The sequence below is a fragment of the Cygnus atratus genome, chromosome 12 (genome assembly GCF_013377495.2).
Source record: "Cygnus atratus isolate AKBS03 ecotype Queensland, Australia chromosome 12, CAtr_DNAZoo_HiC_assembly, whole genome shotgun sequence".
Taxonomy (NCBI): Eukaryota; Metazoa; Chordata; class Aves; order Anseriformes; family Anatidae; genus Cygnus; species Cygnus atratus.
Window position 1 is genome coordinate 19367558 of NC_066373.1, and position 12296 is coordinate 19379853.

Consider the following 12296-nt stretch of genomic DNA (forward strand, 5'->3'; position numbering starts at 1 on the left):
GAATTTGCCTTGTTAGAGGGCCTGGAAATGCTTCCCCTGCTCTTAAAGTTAGCTTTGTGACTAAAAGGCTATTAAATTTAAAAACTCAGATACTTTAACAGAGCAGACTGGATTAAACAATAAGCTATTTTGGTATTATCACTACCTCCATACCTAAACCCCAGCAAGGTCCACAACGAGGGTGTGTTGACCTGTTTTTCAAAGCCAAACGTAACACTATACTGGCTCCAAAAATTGTGAAATACTGCAATTATAAGTTCAGGTTCCAGTATTTGCTTTGTAATTTCATATACATTAGTGTAGTACAGGAGTGAATAGTTAAATTTTTCATGTTGAAATATTCATTTGTCTTCAATAACCAGAAGCTGATACCATGGTGATGTGATGCTCATCAATTTAAATTAAAATAGTTGTGAATAATTAATACTTTGATGTTAATTAACATCAAAGTTTTCATTAATGACTTAAAGTGAAGACATGCTATAGATTTCTCCATGTGTGATTTGAATGAAAGGCTTATTCATCTGTTTTCTGGCTACCAAGTGAGAGCAGGTGTATTTTTTAATAATCTAGGTTTAAACGTGTATTTTAACTTCATGTTCTTTACTGTTGTCTCCTATGTCCTAGAAAGCTTTCTCTTTTTCCTTAGTTGAAATGCCTGATCATGGTTTCAGTAAGTGTGTGGTGGTTTTACTTGTGTGGACAGCTGAGCTCCACCACAACCATTCTCTTACTCCCCCTCTTCAAAGAGGAATGGGGAGAAAATACGATGAAAAGGGCTCAAGGGTTGAGATAAGGACAGGGACATTGCACAGTAATTATTGTGACGGGCAAAACAGAGTCAGCATAGGGAGATAGTAAGATTTATTGCCTATTACTAACAAGCTAGAGAAGTGAGAAACAAAAGAAAGAAACCAAAAGCACCTTCCCCCCATCCACCCTCTTCCACCTCCTCCCTGTGAGCAGCACAGGGGAACGGGGGAATGGGGGTTATGGTCAGTCTATAGCGCCTCTTCTCCGCTGCTCCTTTGCGGTCACTCTCGTCCCCTGTGCTGCGGGGTCCCTCCCACAGGATGCAGTCCTTGGTGAACTGATCTGGTGTGGGCTGCCCATAGGCAGCAGCTCTTCAGGAACTGCTCCGGATATAGGTCCGTACCATGGGGTCCATCTCTCAGGAGCAAACTGCTCCAACCTGGGTACCCCACAGGCAGCAGCTCCTGCCAGGTCACCTGCTCCTGCGTGATCTCCTCTCCACAGGCTACAGGTCTGGCCCGGAATCTGCTCCGGCAGGGGTCTTCCACAGCCTGCAGTCTCTGTCAGTGCAGGTCCACCTGCTCCACTGTGGTCTCCTCCACGGGCTACAGCATGGAACCCTTCTCCACTGTAGTGCTCCATGGGCTGCAGGGGGACATCCTGCTTCACCATGGTCCTCACCACAGGCCACAGAGGACTTCTGCTCCAGTGCCTGGAGCACCTCTCCCCCTCCTCCTTCCCTGACCTTGGCACCTGCAAGGCTGTTTCTCACTCCTCTCACTCCCCCAGCTGCTGTGTGGTGCAGGGTTTTTTTCCTTGCTGTCTTAAATATGCTCTCACAGAGGTGCAAAACAACATCACTCATTGGCTCAGCTCTGGTCAGCAGTGGGGCCCTTACCTAACATGGGGCAGCTTGTAGATTCTTCTCACAGAAGCCACCCCATGGCCCCCTGCTACCAAAACCTTGCCACATAAACCCACTACAAAGTGAAGTATGGGGTAGAAGTTTGTTTCCATCAACTAAAAGAACTCTTAGAAGCTAGTCTTTCTTCAGGTTTTAAAAGTATGTTTCTTCCATACTTTCTTCCATACCATCTTTTACCACAGTGAAAACCTTTAACTGAGGTCACTACTGGCAGAGTAAAAGCCAAGAGCATCCTCAAGTTCCAGAAATATTTAAGCAGTAACTGTGGGACGGGCACAGTGAAGAGATATCAAACGTCTTTCTTTTCAGAAAAATATATTATTAGAAAAAAGGTGTTTCAGAGGAAAGCTGAGTTACCCTGATCTTACATATTAGATCATAGCACAAGACTTGAGAATTGTTTGTGTCAAATTTGCAAATAATACCACCAAACTGAAATTACATGGTTTTATTCAGGTTTTTATTACAAGTTTTATTCAAGCACTTCAAAACATGCACTTCAGCTGAAGTCCTGAGTTGAATTCAAGGTGATTGTCAGTGGGAAGACCCCATGAACAGTAAACTAATAAAAGAGTAGTAACTATGTTGGTTGTGGCATGCATGAAAGAATGACCTTAAATAGCTCTCTATTTATGACTGGTTATATAAAAAAATACTATTTAGAATATCAGAGTTAAAGCTTGTATTTTCCATCAATCTATTATTCATTTTATTATGAATTGAACTAAAATGTTAACTAAGCTTTTATAAAGTTGGGAAACTGGAAGAATTTTGTTCTGCATTTGTATGCTTTACAGAGGTAAGAACACATCACATTTTAAGCTTTTATATAAAACATTTACTGGGCAATATACAGCTTTATTAAGACATTATAAACATTCTCTGAACACTTCAGCGGAGGCAAGCAAGAGATGTCACACATTCCGTGAGTCAGAAGACAGTTCCGTTAATCTGGTTTAGCTGTGGCCTTTCCATATAGGACAGTCAGCTCACTCTAAGGGGGGGGGAGAAAAAATTTAGTTCAAGGTACCAAACAGTTCTTATAAAAAATAGAAAAATCACCATTGCTAAAAGCAAGTAGTGAGCAAGCACTCCCTATTCTCTACCTAGAGAGGCAGGACCTTGATATAAAATAAGACAGCTAGGTCTTTATCTTAACTCATTATAGCTGCATTTGAATCCTAATACCTGCAAGAGTATAGCGACTAATATTCCTTACGCCTAGATAGATATTTATTGCTGCAGACTAATTCATCTAAAAGTCTGTCTTTAGGAAAGTCAGGCACTATATGCAGCAAAGTTCCGTTCAATTTCATTCTGTTTGAAAACAGTTTACTTCCTTGAACCAAAAGTAAGGTAGTTAGTATTTCAAATACAGCAGAGAATTACCAGGAGTAGTTCTTACTCAACAAGGGACATAGAATAGATTGTAACAAGAACTGAAGCTTGCTGTATTTCTGTAAGTCACTGTGAATGGGATAGAGAAGGGCAGCTTGCACCCAGGGAAGGACAGACAACAGAGCAATCTAGAAAGTAGAGCTTATGCTTCTGTTCTCCCCCGGGCAGTTACCAAACTGTACATGCTTCTCTAAGTGCACTTTTCTACATTATATATGTGCAGCAGTTCTCCCCTCCCTGTTCCTCCCTTACCCGATTTCTCCCTTCAACCTATGCTAACAAATTCAGGCTTAAACCCCAAAGGATTATGCACTTAGAGCTGACATCCATAACAGTGTCTCACATGAAAATCTAAGACAAGGTGTTTGAATAATTACATGTAAAAGCCTACTAGTTTAAGCTTACCACTAAGTTATGAATATGCTGTACTGTATCTTGATTTAGTAGTTGCACATCAATGTTACGGAGGTCTCCACCAGCCATACAGAGCGTCTAAACATGAAGAGAAACAGTTTTAAGATGAAAAAACTACTCTGAAAGTTTCTATTTGCATGGCCTATTTTTCTGAAAGCCATGTGCTTCCTGGCTACGTTGTGGAATTTTAGGAATTGTTCTTTCTTTTGCATAGCAGCATCTCATTTAAGGATAATAACAGCTATTATTAGTATTACATGATTCACAGTTTAGCTACTCTAAGCTGAAAAAGCTTTTCAAAAAAGTTTGATACCTGTCCATCAGCCAAGGGAATGTTTACAAATGGAACAGTTCTGTGTTGGGGTACTGATCTACTTCTTAGTAACATGCCTTGAACTCTTCCACTGATAGGTGCAGTTCTTGAGACAGTCTTTTGTAGTCCAATACTAGAATACAAGAAAAAACGTTACTTTAAGGTTAACTTCCTATGCTCTGTAGATTTTCACACATGAAACAAACGTATGTCACAGCAAATATACCTAACAAAAAGGCAATCGTGTTTGCCTCTTCCAGTGCTGCCAGAAGCACCACTAGGTAATATTTTATGACCATGAAACACTGCAGTAACTTTCTAAGTCCTTGTTACAGGCCAGTGGGCAAGCTGACATTTGGATCTCTCACTAACAAGAATATCCACTCTTCAATATCAACAATGAATGAACAGTTTTGGGAAGAGGAAACTGCATGCATCTGGGCTTAAGATAAGACTTGCAGCATATCTGTCTATTTCAGAGGGAGGTAGCAAGAAATACTGAAGCTGCTAGCTCTGAGGTACAGGGCATGCCTTATGTCATACAAAATAATTAAAGTTCTTTCTTAATACAATTGTTTTTACTCCACAAAAATGTAAGATTTGGTTATCTTTTGCATGGCAAGAAGTCTGACATTTATAGTAAGCCAAGGTGAAACGGTGAAAGGTGCTGGTTCCATGACCCACTTAACTATCAAGCTTCTCCTCCTCTCTCTCCACCCACCGCAATCTGATGACTTCTGCCAAAATGGAACTCTAGTATATGGAGAATGGTAACTGAAATCTGAACGGTTCAATGAGGATAGAACTGATTGTCAGTTTATTTTTAAACACAGGCATGCATATTGGTCACATTTTAATCAAGCTTATGCTCTGAGAGGTAGTCTAAGCTGTAAACTATATCTTTAAAGAACAGTAGATGGGAACAGAACTTAAATTATAAATAATTTTTTTTTTTTTTAGTATGTGTGGGTGTTAACTGGCTCAGTTACAACATTGCATCCTGTACCTTCATGAAAACCTAAGTAAACACCCACACTCAAAGCAGATGTGACTGGTTCACATCCTCACTACCAAAGTTAATGGCAGACCATAAAGATCTAGTAAATCTAGAATAATGATTGATTAGTATCTAGATTTATATTAATTTAGATATACAGTGTCTTGATACTCCTTACCTTTTAGATGCCTTTGGCGTGGCTTTTAAATTTGTAGCACTGCAATCAGAGGCAACAGTTTTAACAGCCTCAGTCACACTTGCAGAAGAGTGAACAGACCTAAAGAAGAATTAGTGATTTGTTTCTTGGTTCGTTTTAATTTCCTCATCTATTTCTAGTGTAGGTTTAGCTTGGATGAAGATAGGTGGTGAATTAGAGAATGTTAAAGTGTTCCATGACATATCTAGTTATATATAAGCGAAGAAGCCCTCCTGAAGTAGACATATATTAAAACCGAATGCCATAAGGGGAATGAAAGGATTAGTTATATTAGTAGGTAAGGGAGGGCTGCAGTAGCTGATTTGGGGATAATTAAGGGATCACCCAGAACTTTGTGTGAAAAAATCTCTTGGCAAGTTCCTTTTTCAGCAGGATTTAATTTTACAGGTTCTTAGGACATTTGTTCTGTGTGGTTGACCTGAATATAGAGAACAATTTCTTTCCAGTTTTGCGTTTTAACTCCATTCACAGAGCTGTGGATGACAGCAATTTACCTCACACTCTCCTTCCCCCCCCCACCCTTTCCCACACACATTTTGAAGATACTGTAAAGGCATGGGTTTGGACCAATGTTACTGTACTTGAATAAACACAGCCTTCGAAAACTGAAATGTTAGACTTCCCCAGGCAAAACGGCCTTCTGTAGCTCGATTTCATCAAGCCAAAAATTCTATAATCCCAATTCAAGAAAATTTAAATGTGACTAAGACTTTCTAATGTCTTTTAGGCACCTGGATACATTATTTCAATTGTCTTTCTGAATACAATTTGAATGTATCAAAACAAGTGCCAGTGGGTTCAAGTATATATGTCAGAGGTAGAACAGGAACATCTCAAAGAACTTTTTCATGCAGATATCCACTATTTATTTATTTTTAATTCATTAGATCTTATGAGACTTGAATTTGTTCCATCATAGTACTAAGTATCTTTAAGGTGGTTTTGCAAGTATCTATTTCCCCGCTAATGACAACTTCCTTTCAGCTATGTTACACAACAGTTTATTACTCATAACAAGAAGCAACAAAGATGTTTCCCTTATGCACTCTATTCCACTAGGTATTTTGTTTGGAAAGCTGTACTGATAAAGTTCACGACTGTGCACTGTTCAGTGAGCGATACAACTACATCTTTTTGTCAGCTAGAGGTGCTTTCTTCTTCAAGGTTCACATCGCTACAACACATCTGATACAGGTTATGGAAGGCATCTGGATCAGATTTATTTTTATCAGGCTCAAATCTCAGCTACTTTATGTGAAAATAATTCTATTCAGCATTTATAAGTGGAAGTAAGTTACACAAGTTATCAAAGGCAAGACTTACCTAGAAATAGGGTTCAGTTTGCTACTTAAACCAGAGGTCAATGAAACCAGTGACTTGGTTCTGCATACCTGAAAGTGTGCATATGAGACTGCAGTTAACAGAAGTGGCATTCTAAGGCAACGTGATAGATAGTTCCAGGGAAGAATACTGCAAGAATTCCCTGTTGAAAAACAACTGTTAAGCCCTATAGTGCTGCCTTTTGTAGTTTTACATATATTTAAAATGGCAGGTATGCATTCTAAAACAGGAGATTTTTAAAAAATGTCAAACCATGTTTGTTCATACCGAAGTTCAGTACAAACAACAGCCTTTCTGACATACACCCTTCCAACTTGTAGCCTTCTTATAATTAATGCCTGTAACTCCACATATAATCTTTTTGCCTTTGTTGAGTCATCATCTTTACACTTACATCAGTGTCTGGCTGAGGCACTGCATACCACAGAAGGACTGAGGTGGTAAAATTAATACACCTTCGCTATTTGTTTTAGAGAGCAATGTGGATAAAATGTGTAAGTCATACAAACATAGAAAAACATTTATTCTAATACAAAGTTCAGTAACTAGAAAAAGTTTCAACAAAACACGATCCCTCAAACCATCAAGACTTCAAAAATCAAGAGAGAATGACTACTTCAGTATTTGGAAGTCTGTCTGAATGAATTACTGAAAGTGCAGATCCCATATTTTATTATGAAGTTAATATACTATGCAGTTTAGCCTTGCTTAACTTATCTTAAATTGAATTTGAAGCAAGTGACTTTTCAAACAAACAAGCAACAGGTCATTTGTCTGCCTGGTTATGGACCTAGCAGGGTTCATAGCAGGTCTGATTAGACCCTTATGTTGTTTATTTAGGAAAAACTTACTTTTTTAGATACTTTCTTTGCAGAAGTATGCTTGGCATCTTCATATTCAACAATTGTAGTTACCTTAACTGGAAATATATTAGAAAGACGAGGAAAATAAAGATCTCATGAAGATCATAGGACACTTTTTTTTTCCTTTAAGGCTATTTACCCACTCAGAGTTATGTATCACTTCTGTTATTTGATGGTCATTTGCCTGGGACAGAGTTCAAAGCAAATTGTGTGTTTGTCACAGACATGGTGACGCACTGGATAGTTAAAAGGCACTAGATAACCCTTTAACCCCCAGATAAAATAGAACTGCATTTCAGTGGTAGTGTCCTTCTTATCACAGTTTGGAGTACAAAGAGGAATACTATTTTCCTTGCAAACCTCAGAGAACAGGAGGTCAAAGCAGAATCTATGAGATAACATGAACATTCCCAGCTCTTCTGTTATACTGTGATGCACTGACAAGTCACTTGAATCTGTCTCTTCTCACTATTTTCAGTGATAAATCCAAAGAGCGGGAAACTCATGTTTTCAAGTACCTGAACAGTAACATAGCTCATGATCCTCCACACCAAATACTGGGGGGTCCTGTATGTTATACTTCTAGCTACACACTTTACCCTTTTATATTCTCCAGGCTTAACATTCACTTTGCAAATACACAGTTGAAACCACTAAAATAACACAAAAATTAAGAGCAAAAATACATATTAATAGAGTGACTTGCCTTTTTTGCTGTTGGTCCTCATCAGTTTGGGATTTGGTACATCTTCTAGGGAAGAGTCACTCTATAAAATGTTTATCCAACAAAGAGGTTGATAGTTTTTACCCAGCAAATGCATATTATCTTACAGAAGGCAGTGAAAGAAAAGGGCATAGAAGTAAGTGACAGAAGTAGGATTGGCTAAATACCAGCTTATTTTTCAGGAACATCCAGATTGCTGCCTACAGGTGATCCTAAATCTCTAGGTAGTGTTCATAACTGCACCATGGCTGGCTGCGTAGCCTTTTCATCTCATCTTCTATTTAAACATATAGCCAAACAAAATCATTTGCCTGAAATCTTTACATCAGGAAAAAAAGATCTCTAGTCTGTAAGGTGTGGTAAAGTTTCAAAACACACACTTACCACTGCAGCAGCAAGAGCCACTTCCTCCCTTCCCTGCAAATCTGTAACACAAGCAAGTATAACCTGTTCATATACTATTACTTGCATAATTGTTACCTGCAGGTTCTTATCTTACAGACTGTGAAACTGAATAAGTAATTCCAGATTGCAATTGCTTAAATAGATAATCTTAGCTAACAAGTCCTTTAGGATAGTCAGTTCACAAAACAATAATAAAGAAAAATCTTAGGCTACTTCAGTATGTTTAATCTTTAAAAGTATAGTAAGCTTAGTCACACAGTATGTAGCCTGACTTCAGAGAAAAATAAAAAAAGCATTGCACTGCTGAAAGCTAATGCTTTTAGGTAGAAGCTTTCAAGAAAGGCATTCGAATGTGCATTCAGCACAAAGGCTTACAGTAAATTCAAGGTCTTCAAGAGTCATAGGTTTCATCTTTGTGTTGCCCCTGCAACTTCAGCTGCAAGGAAGATTCCAAAAACATCAGTTCTCAGCAGAATATACATCTGATGCTGACTGTCCACCACAGCTTAAAATGCTGCATAAAAATGAGGTTAAAATTAAAGTTGCTCATGCATCGCCACCCGTAAACACTACATGAGAAAAGCTCAGTAGTCAAGGACTTCAGATTAACAGAAAGACAAAACAATCTCTGGGGCTAGGATGAACATGTTCAGATGAAAAGCAGTTCTTAAGTTTTTAAGCACAGACACTACTAAAAACTTGTAATCACTCCTTGTCTCTTCAGGCTCTAAGTAAGATGACTTAAGAGCACAAACAAAAGAAGATTCCAGACCAAACTGTTACCTACTAATTCTACACCCTGCATTACACAGATCAGTCTACCTGAACAAGAGTACTGACTGGTCACCTGCAATGTAACACCACTGCTGCTCAGCTTAAAATATTCAGCAGGTGACGAAACCTTTTTTTCATAAAAGTCCCCCAGCTTGCAGCTTTTTCTCACATTAGTCAAGGGTACATGTAGAAGTACTGATGTCTGCTTTGCTCACAAATACCAAATGCTTTGATCACACATACTTACTAAGCAAGTCTTTTCTTTTCATTTTTCTGATGGCAAGTGGTATCTTCAGCAACTCCACTGTGAATGCCTTCTCAGCTGTTTGCAAGAGCGCATCAAGTTCTTTCTTCATTTCCCGGATGCTTTCCTTAGCTTTAAAACAAAATCGGTTTTTATTGCCATGCGTGTTAAATATTTCCAAGTAAAATCACTGCTGGATCGCATAAAACAACTTAATGTTTTAGATAGGGTAATTTGACTTGGAGTCAAAGTGATTTGCAAGTAAGCCTCGAGTTAAGGCAGCTCTGCGCAGCTGTGCCTGTTTCAGAGCGGATCGATGAACAACGCTGACTGCTGAAATGCTGACATTAACTAACACAAGAGCAGATTACCCTGTTGCCCACCTTCTAAGGAGGAGCGTGGCAGCACCACAGGCAGCGCAGAGACATTTTAAGCGCACACCTACCACCGACGAGCACAACGACACGACGAATGCCTCAGGCCGGCACTTAGGGGAAGGCGACCAGGCAGCGGGCACCCTCAGCAGCCCCAGGCCCCCACACCCGCCGCCAGGGCGGCCCCTCACGGAGCGGCGGCGCCTGCGGGGGCCGTTCGTGGGGGTCTGAGCTCTGCCGACCCGGCCCCGAGCCTCTCCTCGGCCTCAGCGGGTCTGTCCCTGGGCCCCGGCCCTACCCTGCTGGTCGAAGTCTCTGAGGAAGAGCGCGATGCGCTGGTCCTTCTTCTCCTGGGAGAGCGCCCCGCGGTCGGGCTCTACGCCCGAGTCGGTGCTGCGCCGTTTGACCGGGGGCTTCCTCAGGGGCATGGCTGCGACCCCTCAAGACAAGCAGGCGGCTCCTGACCCTGGGAGCTTTTTTAAGAGCGGGGGCTTCCCCCCCCTACCTCCCCCCGCTCCGCCCCGGGGCCGGGGCGGGCACGCCCTGCGGGCGGCCATAACGGGCGGCCCCGGCCCCCGAGCACGGGCTGGCGGCTGTGAGGGTGCGGGGCGGCCCAGAGCCGGGGGCTGGAAGCACCGGGGGGCCCTGGCCGGCCTCGTCAGGAGACGGGAGGCGGCGAGGACGTCCCGGGGAGCCCCGGGGCCCGGAGCGGGGCCGGGCACGGCCAGAGAGGCGCTGCGGGGACGGGGCTGCCGCGTCCTGACAGGAGCCGAGCGCAGCAGGTGGGCGGGCTTAAGCGCACACACGCACAGGCGCTTTCTCCTGATGGAGAAAAATGAGAAATTCCTTTTAAAATACGTTTTTATGAATTGCTTTGAAGCAGGTGCTGCTGGCCTTGGCACCGGAGGAGCGATGGTAGCGCCTACGGCCGCTTCCGTCCGGCGAGGTGAGTCGTACCCAGCTCCGGGCTGCGGGGTGCTGGTGGTACTGGTGGTGATGGTCCTGATGGTACTGGTACTGCTGGTGGCGGTACTGGTACTGATGGTACATCTGGTGGTGGTGGTGCTGCCAGGGGCGGGCGCTGGAAAGCCGTTTTGTCGAGTAGGAGGGACCTCATGTGAGAGCTGTGGCCTCGTACTTCGTTATTTTACTGCTTGTTCTGCTGCAAATTATTATGCAAATCCTTACAATTTGTGTAAACTCTGATCGGGTGAACAGAGAAAAATGTAATGGTGTGGAGCATTAGATAGGCAAGAATACACACAGTATTGAATGTATTAAAATATTCAAATACATATAAAAAATGTAATTCCTAGCAGAAATGTATGACCTTATATGAATCCAAATAATAATAATAAAAAAAAACACACCAGAGGTTTGAGTATTTTAGGTTTTATACAAATAATCTAACCTGTATTCTTTATTGATTGAGGACCTGCATAAAAAGGAATTTAGATAATGTTGTAAAACACTAGGGTTTTCTTCATACAGTGTATACAATTCATGTTGTAAGCTCTCTGAAGTTAGTAGGTTTTTCATATCTTCTTATGACTGGCACAACCTCAGGATCTACTGAACCAGGTGGGACGGACTACATCACTCAGACAAAGCTGTAACCTCAGACTGACAACTCATAGTATCATTTTAGATCAGACCATGTTCTTGTTTGTAAAGCAAACAACCCCACCCCAATGCCCCCAAATAAATGCCCCCAAGTAAATGCTTCAGCTCCAGAAAACACTCCAATACCTAACACAAACAAGGATATAGCCAGCTTTTGCTTTTGTTTTAGCGGTGCTGCTATACACATAAGCAGGACTATCTTCCCTTTCCCTAAACTGTATTTTCTTTTGAATTACCCTTTCCCTAAACTGTATTTTCTTTTGAATTACCAAACATCGCTAAAGTAATTGTGAGGTATCACTGCAAAAAAGACAAGATCATCTTTGCTCGGTAAGTTTAATCTCATACAAACCATGTAAGAAGACTTAAAAAAAAAAAAAAAAAACAAACCAAACAGTCCCCTCAACAAACCTTTCAGGCCACAATTGTTCAGTCTTGACTGACTGAGCCTCTCTATGAAGAAATAAATCTGTTTTGCTTAACTCCTGGTTACAACTCCTTAAAGAAAAATATTTGAATAATTATGAGTATGTCTAAGATCATCTGTATGTTCAGTTCTGCAATGATGAGGAATCGTTTTGTGATGACAAGTCCATCAAATTTCTAATCCCTAAATTGGAACAATGCATAAATTAATGATCTAATACATGGATTAAAGTAAATACTAGTTTCAACATGAAGTTAAATGCCTCATAGTGCAATCCAGGAAATCTCATTTCAGTAACATAGGAAATGGAGGACTATTGCTCTTTCTTCTTTTCTTTTTTTTTTTTTTTTTTTTAAACATGTGCTTTATTATTTGGAAGTCTCATACATCTGAAGTACCATTATAAGGAGCACCTGTAGGAAAATAAAACCTAGAAGCATGCACTTGAAAGTAAGGATTGTCTGTTATTAATCAAATATTTCATAGACATTGAAAATAAACCCC

At 40.9% G+C, this 12296-nt stretch overlaps 1 protein-coding gene across 2 annotated transcripts; it reads right to left on the reverse strand.

The window, feature by feature from the left end:
* Positions 1-1953: 1953 nt before the first annotated feature.
* Positions 1954-10301, reverse strand: LOC118246336 (borealin-2-like). 2 transcript variants are annotated; one of them, XM_035543331.2, is made up of 10 exons: positions 10041-10301; positions 9372-9500; positions 8330-8370; positions 7928-7988; positions 7210-7277; positions 6341-6408; positions 4979-5077; positions 3804-3936; positions 3482-3568; positions 1954-2672 (listed from the first exon to the last, which is right to left on the reverse strand). In XM_035543331.2, exons 1-10 carry the CDS (start codon positions 10168-10170, stop codon positions 2625-2627), a joined length of 864 nt encoding a protein of 287 aa, XP_035399224.1. In that variant the 5' UTR covers positions 10171-10301; the 3' UTR covers positions 1954-2624. The 2 variants fall into 2 exon arrangements, with proteins under 2 accessions (XP_035399224.1, XP_035399225.1); XM_035543332.2 differs by lacking the exon at positions 4979-5077 and having other exon boundaries at positions 10041-10177.
* Between the last annotated feature and the right edge of the window lie 1995 nt (positions 10302-12296).